At 38.7% G+C, this 17717-nt stretch overlaps 4 protein-coding genes, 2 long non-coding RNA genes and 1 other non-coding gene across 11 annotated transcripts; 2 read left to right on the plus strand and 5 right to left on the minus strand.

The window, feature by feature from the left end:
- Nucleotides 1-1939: 1939 nt before the first annotated feature.
- Nucleotides 1940-5026, minus strand: LOC103427484 (eukaryotic translation initiation factor 2 subunit alpha homolog). Its single transcript, XM_008365542.4, has 7 exons — nt 4456-5026; nt 3889-3945; nt 3723-3809; nt 3484-3630; nt 3284-3388; nt 2553-2651; nt 1940-2314 (listed from the first exon to the last, which is right to left on the minus strand). The coding sequence occupies exons 1-7, from the start codon at nt 4837-4839 to the stop codon at nt 2162-2164; spliced, it is 1032 nt and encodes a 343-aa protein (XP_008363764.1). The 5' UTR covers nt 4840-5026; the 3' UTR covers nt 1940-2161.
- A 154-nt stretch (nt 5027-5180) lies between these two features.
- On the minus strand, nt 5181-5262 carry TRNAS-CGA (transfer RNA serine (anticodon CGA)). Its single transcript has one exon. It is a non-coding gene; the product is annotated as a tRNA-Ser (tRNA).
- Nucleotides 5263-5670: 408 nt separating this feature from the next.
- LOC139197460 (uncharacterized) lies at nt 5671-6564 on the minus strand. Its single transcript, XR_011582897.1, has 2 exons — nt 6427-6564; nt 5671-6320 (listed from the first exon to the last, which is right to left on the minus strand). It is a non-coding gene; the product is annotated as an uncharacterized lncRNA (long non-coding RNA).
- LOC103427485 (cell number regulator 13-like) lies at nt 5832-7549 on the plus strand. 5 transcript variants are annotated; one of them, XM_070824903.1, is made up of 5 exons: nt 5832-6308; nt 6431-6830; nt 7021-7101; nt 7175-7246; nt 7346-7549. In XM_070824903.1, exons 1-5 carry the CDS (start codon nt 5916-5918, stop codon nt 7378-7380), a joined length of 981 nt encoding a protein of 326 aa, XP_070681004.1. In that variant the 5' UTR covers nt 5832-5915; the 3' UTR covers nt 7381-7549. The 5 variants fall into 5 exon arrangements, with proteins under 5 accessions (XP_070681004.1, XP_028961778.1, XP_070681001.1 ...); XM_029105945.2 differs by having other exon boundaries at nt 6431-6786; nt 6989-7101; XM_070824900.1 differs by having other exon boundaries at nt 7021-7246.
- Nucleotides 7550-7688: 139 nt separating this feature from the next.
- LOC114826132 (uncharacterized) lies at nt 7689-8308 on the plus strand. The gene is made up of 3 exons (XR_003775009.2): nt 7689-7829; nt 7915-8008; nt 8089-8308. It is a non-coding gene; the product is annotated as an uncharacterized lncRNA (long non-coding RNA).
- A 1562-nt stretch (nt 8309-9870) lies between these two features.
- Nucleotides 9871-12161, minus strand: LOC103427486 (ferritin-3, chloroplastic-like). The gene is made up of 8 exons (XM_029105946.2): nt 11755-12161; nt 11317-11400; nt 11175-11235; nt 10952-11039; nt 10583-10644; nt 10367-10432; nt 10206-10269; nt 9871-10090 (listed from the first exon to the last, which is right to left on the minus strand). Exons 1-8 carry the CDS (start codon nt 12108-12110, stop codon nt 10038-10040), a joined length of 834 nt encoding a protein of 277 aa, XP_028961779.1. The 5' UTR covers nt 12111-12161; the 3' UTR covers nt 9871-10037.
- Nucleotides 12162-13246: 1085 nt separating this feature from the next.
- LOC103427487 (ferritin-3, chloroplastic-like) lies at nt 13247-15651 on the minus strand. The gene is made up of 8 exons (XM_029105947.2): nt 15187-15651; nt 14747-14830; nt 14607-14667; nt 14383-14470; nt 14014-14075; nt 13798-13863; nt 13637-13700; nt 13247-13511 (listed from the first exon to the last, which is right to left on the minus strand). The coding sequence occupies exons 1-8, from the start codon at nt 15540-15542 to the stop codon at nt 13459-13461; spliced, it is 834 nt and encodes a 277-aa protein (XP_028961780.1). The 5' UTR covers nt 15543-15651; the 3' UTR covers nt 13247-13458.
- Between the last annotated feature and the right edge of the window lie 2066 nt (nt 15652-17717).

The raw sequence follows: 17717 nt of genomic DNA on the forward strand, positions 1-17717 counted from the left end.
GAACACTCGCGTCCACAGAATTAGCTACACTATCAAATCATTTTTGTATAAAATAACGGTGAGTTTTTTTATATTTTTTTAACAAACCATATTATGGGCTAAGTCATACGATCTGCTAGTAATAATGTGATTTAAATTTATTTTTTGCGAGAATTAAACTTAAGATCTTTCACTTACAAGTAAAATGAAATATCGCTAGACCGTAGTACTAAGCTACAAAATATCGATGAGTTGTAGTAAGTTATGTGAGTCATTTTAAGACCAAGATATGAATGCAAGCTCGGATCGTTTGGAAATGTGTTTTTACAATAAAACAAATCATCAATAATCACATTATATAGTTTACATTAAGAGTAATGTTAGGGAGATTAAAATTTTAAACCAAATTGCAAATTAAATGATGTGTCTCTAATAGGAAATAAGCACATTAATCTATACTTAAGTAATAATCAAACCATCAACAATCACATAATTTGGTTTGCAAATTTGATTTAAAAAATTTCGTCTTTCTAACATTATCCTTACATACAAAGGAAAACTAACGAAAAACCATTTTTAAAGGTACAGTGAATAGTACCAGTTAAGGGTAAAAATATGGTTTTTCTTTAAAAATAAACAGTACCGAAAATATTTTGTTAAAACTCCCTACATAAATAGTCTCCTTAGCATTACCGAAATACTATTGTTAGTAATGGATAGTGATAATGCCACGTCAGCTATAATCAGTCTAGCTAATGTAGAGATGGTTTTGGTTGACTGTTATACATGATTAGTTAATTAATGTATTGAAATTATAAGTAGATTGGTTAACTTGGAGCCTTGTATATGCCTATTTTTCTGTCAATCAAGTAAATTTCATTGAACGAGACTGATAATACAAGATAAAAATCAAGGTCTAAAATATTGATATTATCCCGATATTTTCATTAAAATTTTCATGTTTTTGGATTACCGATATTTCCGATATCATATATATTTTAGACCTTGATAGGAACTTTATATTTTAGACCTTGATAGGAACTTTATGTAGTACTAAGTTACTCATGTATCTTACCATGCAATGTATAAAGTGTAAAATATTGTACTAATTCATTATATATAAATAATTATGGTGTGTTTAAACTTCTTTCATTAATTACTACATATTTTCTATACTCACAATGTTTGCCAGCTCGCTATATAATCAACTTAAATCAGTTAAATTCATCATGCAATGCATTTCTATCTAATTTTTTGTGATAAACTAATAGATAATTGACTAAATAAACATCCTATAAAGTTTCAATAAAAATTTCAAAGTTTTTCTTACAATTTCCATGATTTTTATTCAATTTTTATCGATATCGATAATATCCCAATATTTCCATCGAAATTTTCGTGTTTTTGGACTACCGATATTTCTGATATCATCGATATTTTAGACCTTGATAACAATAACTCAAAGAGAGAGTCTAATACAGCCAAGCAAAAGCCCAACTCTACAAACAAAAATTATAGTAAAATAAGCCCTAAATAAGCAACCCACAGCAATATACAAACAAAAAAATATAGACTTAAAAAAGTAAAACAACCACCTCCACCCGTCCCACCACAGCAAGTCCACCACCGCCACATGGAAGAAAGACCAAATGACAAAAAGAACGAACGAAAAACGAGACTATGAGCACTCCCTTTATCCTACCAAATAGTGCAAATTGCACTTTAAATGTTACCAACAACCAAAATGCGTCACCGGATGTGATCCTTGGAGGAGATGCTCGATAAAATGAGTAACACGGGGTAGATGGTTGTAGATTCACGGTGAGAAAGTAATATTTGGAGAGGAACAATAGCTCAGAGAACACTGAAACACGAAAAGCTAAGACGACATCCGAAAACTAAGGCCATAAAAAGATAAGCAAAAGGAGGAGTTGGGGAAGGAAATGGGACAACATGGCTATTTACTGCTTTAAATGTCGAACTAAAAATTAAAGGTGTCATGTATCTGCATTCCTCCACCAAAAATTCGGCTCAGTTTGGTAAATTGCCGAAATACCTCAATGATACAATACTTCGAAATCGGTTTTATACAAATGTTAATAAAGCATGAGTACAAAATAATCAAAAAAGGAACTTGCTTGACGGAAACGGTTATGCCACTACCTCTAATCCACATTTTTTCTCAATCTACTATGCCGGGACCTGCGTCAACGTTAACTTCTCCCATTCCGGTGTCTTCTTCCTCCTCGCTACCCTCATCACCACTAACCTCCTCATTCTCCTGGCGAAGCTTAATCATGTGCTCGGCAAGTAGTTTATCATCCCGCTCGCTCACCTACATCAGTACACCATATTAGACCCATAAATACAAGAGTTTACGCGAAAAAGTCAATCAAGATTACTGTGGATTTGAAACTCATTGCTATGACTGCGCTGATAAAAAAGTAAGTTCTGTAGGTTCTAAAATAAGAGATTGATAATAAGTCAATTTCCGCTGAATATCTAAAACAGACGGCAAAACCAAGATTATATGTAAAACAGACAAAATATGAAGAATAAGGGTTGGCACTCACCACTCTGGGTGCTTCCTTCACTGCTAGTTTCCCCTTGTGATGTTCAATTTCTTGTGTGCACGCTACAATTGCATTGCTTAGAACTGATATTCCTTGCTCCTGCCCAACCAAGAACAGAAATTTTAAAAGTCATTAGTAAAGTAGCTAGTGACAACTGTATCACCAAGTTCACAACCGTCCGCGGGAAGGTCAACAGAAACTGTGCTACATTTCCAGCTTCCGAAAGTATGGTATTGGTAGAAGAGAAGTTATAACCAATGTTGTATCTATCGATGCAGGAATTGAAGAATTTGACAATATAAATCAAGCAATAAATAAGAACTAAGAGGAAACTAAATTAGCGCTAGAGTGGCAAGGTCAAACAGTATCATCGCTACACAAGTGCAGAAAAAAGGCTGTGATCCAGTAAAAGCCATCAGGTGATGTCTTAACTGACTCAAATTCAAAGGTTCAAGGTACGAAATTTGAAGATCTACTTCTTCACAAAAAGCGTGTTTAGGCTCAGAAACTCTAATGTTCCTTCTTTGCTAGATAGGAAAACAAACTTTTAAACCCTGAATCAAAACACTTGCTTATTCACAACAGCATGACCTACAATGTAGTCTATGCAGACATAGCAGACATTATCAGCGTGCCACTATACAGCTTCATGGGTAATCTAGATTTCTGCATGGTAATCGTGCAATTGAAATATTGAACAAATAAAGATTTAAATCACAGTTTGAGCAAACCTTATCAAGAGTCTGTGTGGTAAGAACATAAAGCGGAGGAGCAACCAGTTTAATTTTCACAGGACAGTCATTATTACCCGCAGCTTCTGCTTTCCTCATGGCATCCTGCAGATCACAATGTCTAAAATCAAAATCCAGCTAAAAAAAGATAAACACCGTGAAAGAAAAATAAGCAGAGGCCATTGGAGGACATACAGAACCTTAATGTGAAGGACACCATCAAATTGGAAGCACTTCATTTCGATATCAGCTCGGATCTTCAACGGTTGCGGGGTCATTCTTCTCCTAATATTCTTCACCAGAGATTCTTTAACTTCCTCTGACACAGCAGGAACCACCTTAGTGACCTACAATTCCGATGCAAGCGAGTATGACACCTCTACATATGTAACATAAACAAGAGAATATGAGGCAGAAACCTCGCACAAAAAGGCATTACCTCCTGTCCATCAGGGCCAGCCTCTTTGACCTCACATGTGAGGGTGCTAAGAACTGAATCAGGATCAGTCACAACTATTTTGAAAGCCTGCACAGAGCAATAAATCATGTTAACTACCTAAAAACAACACCACAAACATACGCTTGAACAGTGTAAACATCCTCACCTCGAAAGCATGACCATACTTCCGGTATAACGGCCAGCCAATATTGACATACAAGTCCTGTAACAAATAAAGTGAATTAGTAATAGCCTAAAATCATATGAAAAACGATAGGTAATAAAACATCAATAATTTGTTCCACCATCCGCTATTCAGATAAAGGCAGTAGCCATAAATCCCAGTTAACAATAACACAAAATCTTAGGGTTTGTTTGGAATTGCTTCTAACATGACTATAAGCGGTTTTGATGAAAATATTTTTGGAACCAATCCTTAGTAAAATGCAAATGAATCCTAAAAGAGCACTTGAAGTGGGGGCTAGTGCTTTTAGGATCCAAAAACATTTTCTCTAAAAGTGCTTTCAATCATTTTAAAAGCCATTTTAAAAGCACTTCCAAACGAAAGCCTTAAATTGTGTAAATTGCAGCAATGAATTTCTAACTCCAGTGTTGCAACACAACAGACCGGCATAAAAAAGTCTACTTTTCTTCTCCAATGTACAATTCTCACGAAATTCTCACAACCCAAAACATCACAAAACCCTAACAATCCAAATCGCACAAAAATTACCTCCAAATCAATCCCCAAAGTCTCGGCGACGTGGCGCATGATGGAGTGGACGAGCTTGCTCTTGTTGTACCTCTCCTCGCATGCCTGAATATCCTCCTCAGAAACCCTCCGCTTGCTCAAATCGATGTAGCCCTTCTCCTTGTCGACCCTGAGGACCATGACGGGCTCGATGCGTCCGACCTTGATGAGGCTGCTGACACTCCGAATCCGGCGGCGGGAGAGCTCGGAGAAGAGAATCATGCCCTCGATGTTGTTGTACTCGAGGAGAGAGACGTAGGCGCCCATGTCGGCGATGTTCTTCACCTGGATCATCACCGCCATGTCAACATCCGGGTACCGCGCTTCGTACATCCGGCACTCCAGGTTCGGTGTCTGGGAAGCCATGGTTGCTGCTGCTTCCCGGTGGATTGAATCGCCTAGGGTTAGCGTTTCTAGAGAGAGAGAGTTTCTGGTTTGCTTGGCGCGCCGGAGCAAAGAGGGTTAGGGTTTTGAGAGCAGAGAGGGATAGCTTTAGCTGTGATACTAGCAACTCAACGTCAGTACCGGAAACGCTGTTTTCTGCTTCTTCTTCTTTTTTTTTTTTTTTTTTTTTTTACTTTTCTAATTTTATGAATGGGCCGGGTAAAGCCCACCTAGTTTTTTTATCAATGGGCCGGACAAAGCCACCATAGCTCAAGGCCCAAATCATGGAAGTTAAGAGAAGAAAAAGTAAGTTAAAAAATGAACGTCGACAGCAGGATTCGAACCTGCGCAGGCAAAGCCCAACAGATTTCGAGTCTGTCTCCTTAACCACTCGGACATATCGACGGTGCGGTCTTCGTGGCACAAAAATTAATTAAATGAAAGTATTTATACATAAAGCACTTTTCTTGAAAGCATTGTTATTCGATGAACATGGAAAATTTCAATAAAAATTCGAAAACGTGTTGAAAAATTAGTAGTGTTTCTTGGAGATTGCTAGGTGTTATCCAGAAAAAAGTGCTTCTGAATACTTTTAAATTTGGATTACCAAACGTTTTTAAAAGCGTTTTCTAATTATTTGCAAATGCTTTTAGATATTTTAAAAATACTTGGAAGTGTTTTTTTTTTTTTTTATAAAAAAATACGTACTTGATGCTTTTTGCATGAGACATTTTAAATGATTTTGAAATCCATAAATATTTTCACAAATTACATATTCAGCTATTTTAAAAATAATTCCAAACGAGCGTGATCTCACCTGCTAATCAGTGTCAATTGCATAGATTATTGTCTATAACCACAATTTCTCATGACAAAAGTTGACTGCCCATTTCCTTCCCTCCAAAGAAAACATAAATAAAGAAAAAAGATCCAACCCTTTGATAAAGCATTCACAATTCCAGAACGACAAAGCAAACAAAGTACCACGACATTGCACTAACAAAAAGAAGTAAAGCAAAAGATGTCATGACATTCCAAAAGCTTCCACAACGTCCAACATGGCGAGCTCAGATTTTGCAGAGGCACCGGGACTCGACGCCGTGGGCCTCACAAGCACGATTGTGTCCACCGCTCAAAGCGCCAGGACACACCGCCACAACTGCCAGCAGCTCGCGGAGCACGTAAGGATGGTAGGAAACTTGCTTGAGAAGATGAAATCAACGGACTTGATGAAGCTTCCATGTACAAAGGAGCCGTTGGATGGTCTTGAAAAGGCTCTTGTAAAAGCGCTTCTACTAGTACAGGGTTGCAGAGACAACAGCTGCCTCTACATGTTTGCCCTGGGATGGAGTGTGGTGTATCAATTCCGACAAGTCCAGGCGGAGATCGACCACTACGTCGGTCTCCTAGTCCGCCCCTTGGTTTCTCTGCTTCAAGAGTTTCGCCTTCAGGTATGTCAACTCCTACGGATATACAGATAGTCTGATAAGATAACATTTTCAACCGAAATAAAAGTCGCGATTGATGGGATATTACAAATAATTAACTAGTACTATTGTGGCTGTGAACCTAGAATTTGAAGGAAGGCTTGGAGGCCATTGAAGAGGATCAGAGGTTGTATACACTTGATGAACAGGACATGGAGGTTCATGGTGTGGTGTTGAAGCCTGATCGAACAACGAAAGATGCAGACATATTGGAGAGGGCGCTGTCTCGAAAATATCCCAACATGGCTTTTGATGAGGCACTCCAGGAGGAGAAAGAGAAGCTGAATATCGAACTACAGCGAGCAATAACGATTAACGATCCTGATCAATGCCGGGTGATTGAACATCTTATTCATGTAGCAGAAAATGTTGTGAGTGGTGTACTGCCAGGAAAGAAAGTTGAGAAGCTTCTTGTCAACGAACCAAGTTATGTGGTGTCAGGGTACGTAGTGTTTGAGGGATTGAGAGTACACCAGCCAATCACAAGTAATTTTTCGGTGCTACTGTCACACCAACACGTTACCAATACACTTATGTTATAACACATGTACGAGTAACAAACATTTCTCGTAAAGCACATTTTAGTAACCTGAAATGTATCTCTGCGTAAATATTTCGTTGATTAAAAGCATTTTGTGGCACAGATGCATAACCAATGCCAACTCCATCTATACAGGCCCCGGGTTTCAGCTGGAGAATGAAGGCCGGGGGGAGTGGCAGGCTGAGCTTTTCGGTTGTTGCAGTGAGCCTTGTCTAAGTGAGTTTCTCAGACCTGTTAATCCCCGTTCTAAACGCTCTTCCTCACTGTTCGAAGTACCATGTTTAAACAGGCCTGAAGACCTGCATTTACCCCTGTGGAACATTTTCATGGATAGCCAATGTGGTGTCAAAAGGAAAAATATGTAAGCATAAGCAGTCTCTCACATAGCAAGCAAAAGTGCTTTTCACTGAAGCTCTCACAAAAGAGGCCTAATTGATCCGACCTTTTCCTTGGACTACAGCTCGAGAGCAAGCAGCGAGTAATCTGATGGCTTAGACCTGGTTTGGGAGTGAGGTGCTTAAAAAAAAAGCACCCATGAAAAAAAGCTGTAAGGGTTTTAGGTGTTTGGTAAACTGAAAAAAAAAAGGCTTATTTTGGAAGCTGCTGTGAGAATAAGCTGAAATCAAAGGAAAAAGCTGAAGCTGCTATTTGTAGCTTTGGAAAACTGGCTTTTTTTCAAAGCACACAGAGCTACAGTGCTCCTTTAATGAAAAGACCCACTATCAGACTGCTTTTTTTCCAAAAGCACTTTTACAAAAAAGTTTACCAAACACTCTGCTGCTTTATTTCACAGCCGCTTATTCTCACAGCACAGCCGCTTATTCTCACAGCAGCTTTTTTTCAAAGCACAGCAATACCAAACCAGCCCTTACTCTCTCTTCGGAGGCTGCTGCTGTTACACTTGCTGTATGAGAAGAAAGTTGCGGGAATTTTTTAACATAGAGGTACTCATCATATAAATCTTTCTACTTTACTACTCGAATAGTAGGCTTCTGCTTTCATCCGTCTTAACCGGAATTAGTCTCGTAGGGAAGTTGCTGTGACGACCTTCTTACTCACCTCATGTGCTGCTGTTGTGCACTGGTTCAAGAGCGACGAGAACTCGAACTCAGAAACTTTGAAGGTAAGTTACATAAGCTTCGGTCAATAGAAGCTTTTCTTTGTTAAGCACTTTTGCTCATGTTAACAGCGAATATCTTGCAGGTTGCAACGGAAGAAAGATGGTTCCTCCACCATTCCAATGGATGAAGCCTTAAGTGCCTTGTATGAAATGGACTTGCCACAAACGAGGAATGCGGGTTAGGTCAATTAGCTAAAAGGCAATGCGCTCTAAATCGCCTTCTTCATATACTAAAAAAGTTGAGGGTAGAATCTTGTCTTGTAAAATGAAAAATCAATATCAATATTAAGTGTATTGTATTCATTTTTTGGGCCTTAACACCTTCGAGAAATTCTTATATCTGACTGCTCGTATATCCAAGAGTCTCACCGTCGTCCACTTCTGGCGAGCATGCTGTCGAGTACAAGCAGTTGGACATAGGGTTTTCTCGAAAACCTTGCATTGCATCTCCTTTAGTTTGAAAATATCATGTCAAATAAGCCATTTTCTCTGGCTCAAGGGTGAGAGAGATGCGAATCCTAAGTTTTGTGTGAAGTGGATTAGCAGGATGAGCTAATGAAAGCCGTATGATTTAAAATGATTAGTCCGAATCACTGGATCCGCTAGAGAAAATATGGCTCAAATCGTTGCTCCCCTTTCATTTTTTTGGCATCAAAACAATTGCAAAACTACGGGAGGACAACAAACCGACCCACAGTTAAAACAAGGTGTTTAATGACCAATCACTAAACATTATTGGCTCGTTTGGATGTGCTTTTAAAATTATCTAAATCCGATCTTGTAGGTAAATGGATCCAAACCGAACCGACCCACATCAAAATAAATGATCCACGACTTAATCGCGGGCCGAGTAGTGGAGTCGTAGCCCAAGTATCATTTGGATCCCCTCAAAGCCCACCATGCACCATTCTGTTGGGTTTTAGTGACTGCGTCTCTCTCCCTCTCTTATCCCCTCTGTTCAGAGCTCCATAGCCGCGGAAGCTCAGATACTTCCCCAGATTTCAAATTTTGAGTTACTTGTGTGGCTATTAGTTTTGCTGCCGACCTGGAGCTGTTGGTTCGGAATCTGTTCTTCAAAACTCAAACATTTCCTGTTTGTTTTGCTCGGTACTGGGTAATTCCAACTGTTTATTTCATCTATAACGAAATACTCAACTCAACAAATCAACGACAACCCGTTGCGAATGCAGCTAAATCCCTCCCAAGGCACACTTGATACTTCATAACCTAGGTCAAGTTGGCGTTACCATATTTCGAGTTTTTTAACTGTTTGGATCTTTGTTCAAAGTTACTTCCCTACAGTAAATTTTTGTTTAAAGTTACTCCCCTAGTTGGGTAAACGTCTTCCTTTTAACATAAGAAATTTTGTGTGCAATGTCATATAAAGCTTGGTGACAAGTAACAACCTTTGAACTACTCGAATTGATGTATAAACTAGCCCTAGTCAGCAGTACTAGGATACATGAATTTGGTTAATACATTCATCATCTAATGGTCATATATGGCCAGTTATAAATCTTTTCCTGCATATCTAACCGCTAGATGGTAAAAGTATTAAAGTTTAAGGAAAACTAATTAAAAAAGCTTGAAAACTTTGAGTTTTAAAGATAAAGACAACATAAATGATAAAATGAATAGTTTCATGATTGACTTTTTAATGTAAAAATATGGTTTTTCATTAAAATAAATAATACCAAAAGTTTTTCGTTAAAGTTTTATGCATGTACCATAACCAGTGGAGTTCCACCCAACAGTCTCCAAAGGTTCACCAAAAAAAATCCGGTGGACCAGACTTTTTTCCTCCCCTTTTTTTCTAAGATATGTCAACTTCTATTCATTATTCGTAAATATGTAAAAACCAAAAAGATTCATAAGCTGCATTCAACTAATTTGGCTAAAATTTGTCCCTCGTGTATTTTACTCGTCTGATAAAACTAATAAAAGGTCTTAACTACGCAACCAAAACCTATAAACAGCTACAATCAACGCACCAGACAACATGACACCACTTTCAACAGCGACTAATTCATCATCACGCAGCAACAGCATCCCCGTGGAGCAGCGCCTGGTCGAAGTGCCAAACCCCTGGAACACACGGAATAGCATACGGTTTTAAGAAACGGGAAATGAAAGCATTGTCAAAAGACAAACAGTAAACGTAGGATAACGATGACAACGAAATTGAATTATGGGTTCCTACCATGTCCTTTGCCAACTCTCCTTAGTTGAGCAACATATTCAGATATTTTCTTGATTGCTTCCACCTACAAAGGTAAAAACACAGCATCAAAAATCATGCCGCAAGTGTCCCTGTAGAACCTTTCCAACTCAGGACAAATAAAAGAGGATATCAAGACTAACCTGCTCGGCCAAAAACTCGGTTTCAACAAAATCTGTTAACTGCGGATCTTTGTTCTTCACAGCAACCTGTTAGTCGTAAATTCGAGGATGAACACAGCATAATAAGATTGTGAATTCATAACACGAACCAAACGATGTTACTGGTCCAAATACAATCACCTGAACCTAATCATCTTACACTAAGAAGACAGCATTCAATAAGAACGGATGTCTTACACTGTGCAAGTGGAGCAGTTTTTCATTTGTCAGTTTCTCGAGCGACAATGCAAGCTCCATTGCTGAATCGAAAACATAGGACCGAGTTAGAGCTCAATAATTAACAGTTAAATCATAGTATATCAGTCCTATAAACTAGTCCAAAGACAGAAAATCATCGGCAACAACCAGGTGTTTGGTCCTTGCCTTTCTCGTTTCTCATTTAAATAAGCCAGCACACATTAAATTGGAAATATCACATCAATTTTCTTCAAAACTCAATTACAATGTTCTACAACACAACTAAATAAGAAATATTCATGTAAATCCCAAAATTTAGTTGTTGAAGTTCTCATCACAAATACACAAGCGAGGGCCGATAAAACTAACCATATAAAGCATCTCCTTTCTCTGGATGATCGAACTCCGACACAGGCATCAGAATCGACTGCAACTTCACTCTTCCACCACGCTTATTCTGGGAAATGCCGACAATAAACAAAAAGAAAAGTGATAACGAACTCGGTTTTACAAACAGTAAACTGAACTTAAGGCCCATCAGAGTAATAAAAACACAAAACATAATATACTAGACAAGGACTAAGACAAACACCTGGTATTCCATTAATTTCTCGGCATGATCCCTTTCTTCCTCACTCGATTCCTTGAAAAACCTGCGATAAAACGAAACCATAAAGAACGAAATCACTGTATTAAAATGCTCAAATTATCATAAAGTGTTTCCAGGACATTACTTGGCAAGACCCTTGAGCGCAACATTGTCCCTGTCGAAATAGGCGTACATAGCATGGTAAATGTACGAGACATTGTACTCCACACTGATATTCCACCAAAGAAACAAATCAACCGTTAGCGTGCATCAGAGCGTAAAAATACAACCGAATTTCGACAAAGATTAGTCGGACTCACAGTTGCAATACTTTTAGATACGAAATTCGAAACCAAACATTCATACACAAATCCAAGAACAAAGATTTACTAATCCAACCGTATACAAATCCTAGCAGGTATACGGATAGAACAATTCGCATTAAACAATTAAAGGCACAATCGAATATTTCTTCAAGATTTAAACTTTAACACACAAAATTAATTGCAGTAATCAAATACTATAGAAACAACAATTCTTTCATAGATATATAACACGTGAAGGGAAAAGAAAGAAAACCCACTTGATCTGCTCGTTAATGGCGGCCTCGCTTTCGTCAGTGAACTTCTGGCGGGCGAGAGACACTTGTGGGAGACTAGGGACGAGGTCGAGCTCCTTCTTCACCTCCTCAAACGGCTCGAAAACCACACCGGTAAGCGGCCGATTATTCGCGTTCTTCGAAGCGCAGACGACGACCCCACTTTCATTCCTCGCCGGAGAGAACCGGAGAATCGATGACATAGGCGTGGGGGAGGTCCGAGGCGAGAACGAGTACGAAACCGACGGCGGCGATGACGGCGGAGCAGAGGAATACAAAGGATCAAAACTGTCCCCGCGAGCGAGCGAGGGAGAGGAGGCCGGAGAAGCATTGAGAAGCATGATTCTGGAGAGAGAAACAGAGGAAAATAAGGGTTTTGAGTGAGTGTGGAAGTGGAGAAAGGGACTGGGATATATGGGTGGCCTAGGGCTGTGTGGACCATTGGATCAAAACCACGTGGACGACTGGGATTTATTTGTTGGGAGGGCGCGTGGCGGGGTTGTGGCATAGCTGGATGTGCTGTGGGATCCACGGAAATATCTGGAACTGTGGGGAGTGTGTTGAACTTTTCTGGATAATTCTATTCGTGAATCGTATCTGTTCATTGTATATCGTGCGATCCGTTTTTGTCAAGATATTTTGTTATAGAACTGATATTGCTTCTTGATTTGCAGATGTTATTTCAATCCCCAAAACGAATGAGAATTTCCGTCTCCTTTATGACACAAAGGGTCGGTTCCTTCTCCACTCAATCCGGGACGAAGAGGCAAAGGTTATTTTTACCTTTCAGTGCATGCCTTGAACCCTCGTCCAAAAAAATTTACATGACTTGAATAACTACTGCATTTGGATCGTGTTTCATTGTTCGATATGGATCCTTTCGATCCGCAAAATTCCACAACTCGAATAACACAAAGGGTCGGTTCGCCCTCCGTTCAAATTGCATTTCTTCCGATTAACTGATGGACATTTTCTCTATTCTGATTTCTTGAGAACGGGTTTTTCGCTGGAACCGGATCCCCTCCTAAGCATAGGGTGGGATCCTCTGATCAGCCCATCTGGGCCCTTCAAATTTGATCCAACAGTTACAAACATGAGGCTCCTCTAAAAGTTATAATTATTATAACCGTTTAATCAAATTTCAAGGGCCCATATAGGCTGGTCAGAAGGATCCCACCCTATGCTCAGGGGATCCGGTTCCTTTTCGCTGCAGTTAAAACTTTGCAAAGTCCGGTCTGTGCAATGACCTACGACGGCCGAACCATATGATAAAAGTATTAAAGTTTATGCATGTACCGTAATCAGTTCAGTTGAAAGATTGCCAACCCCTTAACACGGCAGTCCTCTTTGTTGGCATATAAAAAAGGGGTATGAGAATCATTTGCCCTTTTCCAGTGGAGTTCCACCCAAAAGTCTCCACAAAGGGTCACCAAAAAATCCGGTAGACCAGACTTTTTTCCTCCCCTTTTTTCTAAGATATGTCAACTTCTATTCATTAGTCATAAATATGTGAAAACCAAACAGATTCATAAGCTGCATTCAACTAATTTGGCTAAAATTTGTCCCTCGTGTATTTTACTCGTCCGATAAACTAATAAAAGGTTCTAACCACGCAACCAAAACCTATAAACAGCTACAATCAACGCACCAGACAACATAACACCACTTTCAACAGCGACAAACTCATCATCACGCAGCAACAGCATCCCCGTGGAGCAGCGCCTGGTCGAAGTGCCACACCCCTGGAACACACGGAATAGCATACAGTTTTAAGAAACGGGAAATGAAATCAGATAATGTTATTGTCAAAGGACGAACAGTAAACGTAGGATAACGATGACAACGAAATTGAATTATGGGTTCCTACCATGTCCCTTGCCAACTCTCCTTATTTGAGCAACATATTCAGATATTTTCTTGATTGCTTCCACCTACAAAGGTAAGAGCACAACATCAAAAATCATGCCGCAAGTGTCCCTGTAGAACCTTTCCGACTCGGGACAAATAAAAGAGGATATCAAGACTAACCTGCTCAGCCAAAAACTCGGTTTCAACAAAATCTGTTAACTGCGGATCTTTGTTCTTCACAGCAACCTGTTAGTCGTAAATTCGAGGATGAACACAGCATAATAAGATTGTGAATTCATAACACGAACCAAACGATGTTACTGGTCCAAATACAATCACCTGAACCTAATCATCTTACACTAAGAAGACAGCATTCAATAAGAATGGATGTCTTACACTGTGCAAGTGGAGCAGTTTTTCATTTGTCAGTTTCTCGAGCGACAATGCAAGCTCCATTGCTGAATCGAAAACATAGGACCGAGTTAGAGCTCAATAATTAACAGTTAAATCATAGTATATCAGTCCTATAAACTAGTCCAAAGACAGAAAATCATCGGCAACAACCAGGTGTTTGGTCCTTGCCTTTCTCGTTTCTCATTTAAATAAGCCAGCACACATTAAATTGGAAATATCACATCAATTTTCTTCAAAACTCAATTACAATGTTCTACAACACAACTAAATAAGAAATATTCATGTAAATCCCAAAATTTAGTTGTTGAAGTTCTCATCACAAATACACAAGCGAGGGCCGATAAAACTAACCATATAAAGCATCTCCTTTCTCTGGATGATCGAACTCCGACACAGGCATCAGAATCGACTGCAACTTCACTCTTCCACCACGCTTATTCTGGGAAATGCCGACAATAAACAAAAAGAAAAAGTGATAACGAACTCGGTTTTACAAACAGTAAACTGAAATTAAGGCCCATCAGAGTAATAAAAACACAAAACATAATATACTAGACAAGGACTAAGACAAACACCTGGTATTCCATTAATTTCTCGGCATGATCCCTTTCTTCCTCACTCGATTCCTTGAAAAACCTGCGATATAACGAAACCATAAATAACGAAATCACTGTTAAAATGCTCAAATTAGCATAAAGTGTTTCCAGGACATTACTTGGCAATACCCTTGCGCGCAACATTGTCCCTGTCGAAATAGGCGTACATGGCATGGTAAATGTACGAGACAGTGTACTCCACACTGATATTCCACCAAAGAAACAAATCAACCGTTAGCGTGCATCAGAGCGTAAGCAAATACAACCGAATTTCGACAAATATTAGTCGGATTCACAGTTGCGATACTTTTAGATACGAAATTCGAAACCAAACATCCATACACAAATCCAAGAACAAAGATTTACTAATCCAACCAAACACAAATCCTAGCAGGTATACGGATAGAACAACTCGCATTAAACAAGTAAAGGCACAATCGGATATTTCTTCAAGATTTAAACTTTAACACACAAAATTAATTGCAGTAATCAAATACTATATAAACAATAATTCTTTCATAGATATATAACACGTGAAGGGAAAAGAAAGAAAACCCACTTGATCTGCTCGTTAATGGCGGCCTCGCTTTCGTCAGTGAACTTCTGGCGGGCGAGAGAGACTTGTGGGAGAGTAGGGACGAGGTCGAGCTCCTTCTTCACCTCCTCAAACGGCTCGAAAACCACACCGGTAAGCGGCCGATCATTCGCGTTCTTTGAAGCGCAGACGACGACCCCACTTTCATTTCTCGCCGGAGAGAACCGGAGAATCGAGGACATAGACGTGGAGGAGTTCAGAGGCGAGAACGAGTACGAAACCGACGACGGCGATGACGGTGGAGCAGAAGAAAACAAAGGACCAAAACTGTCCCCGCGAGCGAGCGAGGGAGAGGAGGCCGAAGAAGCTTTGAGAAGCATGATTCTGGAGAGAGAGACAGAGGAAAATGAGGGTTTTGAGTGAGTGTTGAAGTGAAGAAAGGGACTGGGATATATGGGGAGTGCATTTTTGCTCTTAGCATTTAGTGCTCGCAAGATAATGAATTTTAAAATTTATGTCTATTTATTACACGAATTTTGAAATTCAAATTTAAATAGGGTTAAAAAATGCTCCGATATATGGGTGGCTAAGGGCTGTGTGGACCATTGGATCAAACCACGTGGACGACTGGGATTGATTTGTTGGGAGGGGCGCGTGGCGGGCTTGTGGCATAGCTGGATGTGCTGTGGGATCCACGGAAATATCTGGAACTGTGGGGAGTGTGTTGAACTTTTCTGGATAATTTGTGCTGGTCTTCTGGACGATCTTATAAATTCGTGAATTATATCTGTTTGTATATTATGGGATTAATTTTTATTAAGTACTTTTTATGTTTATTTTTAAATAAAATTATTTAAAATAATTTCTAATTGCACAATGTACGATGAACTGATATGATTCACAGATCTTCATAATTCTCACAAAGAGTATCTGGACTCTAATTTGTGGGGTTTCTAATTTTTGTTGGTTTTTTATGTAGCCAAAAATGGCAGAAAGCGTAAGAATATTTTTCTTTTTATTTCTCTTTCGGTTTCTCATTAAATTGGAAATTAAGTTTCCAATAGGACTCTCGACTTAAATATCTCCCTATCGTTGAGTGTAGATTTGAATTTAAATTTTTCCAGTCATGCGAAGAAAAATATGCGTACTTGATTTCAAATCAAATTTGAACTTAAAGATTAGTCACACTGGGACTAAGACACGACGGGAGGAAGCATTGAGGAATTTTTCGCAATAGATGAAAACCTGATAGAGCTTTTTGTATCTCACCATCTAATTTCTTGAATATGACGTATTAGCATTAGACTAAATGATCGTATAAATTATGTTAACATCCAATTGTCTTTTGTAAAAAATAGCACGTATTTAGAGTGTTCAAAAGTTGTCGGACACCGGTATAAATAGAAGAACAAATACAAGTCTTGAGCTCTTGACTCACCGAGCTAGTCTTCTTCTTGATAATAAAAATCCATCAGGATGAGGATCCTGTTTGTGAGATTTTGGAAATTGATTAATCGTGTCCGTTTATCGTATATTTTATAGTCAGTTTTTGTCATGTCAAGTACTGTTTGTGATTAATTTTAAATAAAATAATTTAAAATAATTTTTTACTGTATAAAATACGATAAATAAACATAATGTAAGAAACTTCAAAATTCTCACAAAAAGGATTCGGATTTAATAAAAATGGGTTGGATTGATTGATTGATTGATTGCGGAAGAAAAGGGATAGGAAAGGCCAAAACGATCGACATGACAAGATTGTGGTTATGACGTGTGACAAGCATGATTTTATCTTTAAGGTTTTTGGGGGGTCCTACACCCCTTTTTCTATAATATCCTTTTGAAAGACTTCCAAGTGGTTAGTTGGCAGTTTCTGGAAAGAATCATCTCCGAATCTCTTCTATTAAATTCATTAAGTTCATAAATTCAAGTCTTTGAAATTTGATTCAACAATTAAAATTATTATAAATTTTAAAGTGAACTTTTGTTTGTAATCGTTGGATTAAATTTCAAAGGCCCGGATTTGAGGCCTTAGTGAACTTGATGAAAAAGATCCAAAGAGGATCCTTTTCCTATTTTCAAAGTTAATTATCTATAATATATTATATATAAGGGAGAATACCAATTTAGTGAGACATTCATAAATCAAACACTGTAATGAGTTTTTAGAAGAAATAATTAAAAAATATAAGAGTAAATCACACGTGTAGTAAGAGGCTAGTAAATTATTACGCGAAAATGCAAAATATATTGCACATGATCTAATATTCTAGTTGTAAAATATTAAATATCTACTCATCCGTTCAGAGTTTGAAATTACCTCTTTCCTTAAGGTACTGTTTGGTATGTGGGACGGGACGGAACGGAGTGGGACGAGGTGTTCCGTCCTACGTTTGGTGTGCCTAAAACGGGTGAAACGCGTTGTTCCACGGGATAAATTTTGGGTGAATTTTCATTCCGCCTCACCTCGTAGAACAACTCGTTCCACATCTGTAGAATACAAAATTATAACCTCTTCGTCTCCTTCTTCTTCCTCCTTGTTTCCGTCCGAG

This window comes from Malus domestica, chromosome 07 (assembly GCF_042453785.1).
Source record: "Malus domestica chromosome 07, GDT2T_hap1".
NCBI classification, from domain to species: Eukaryota; Viridiplantae; Streptophyta; class Magnoliopsida; order Rosales; family Rosaceae; genus Malus; species Malus domestica.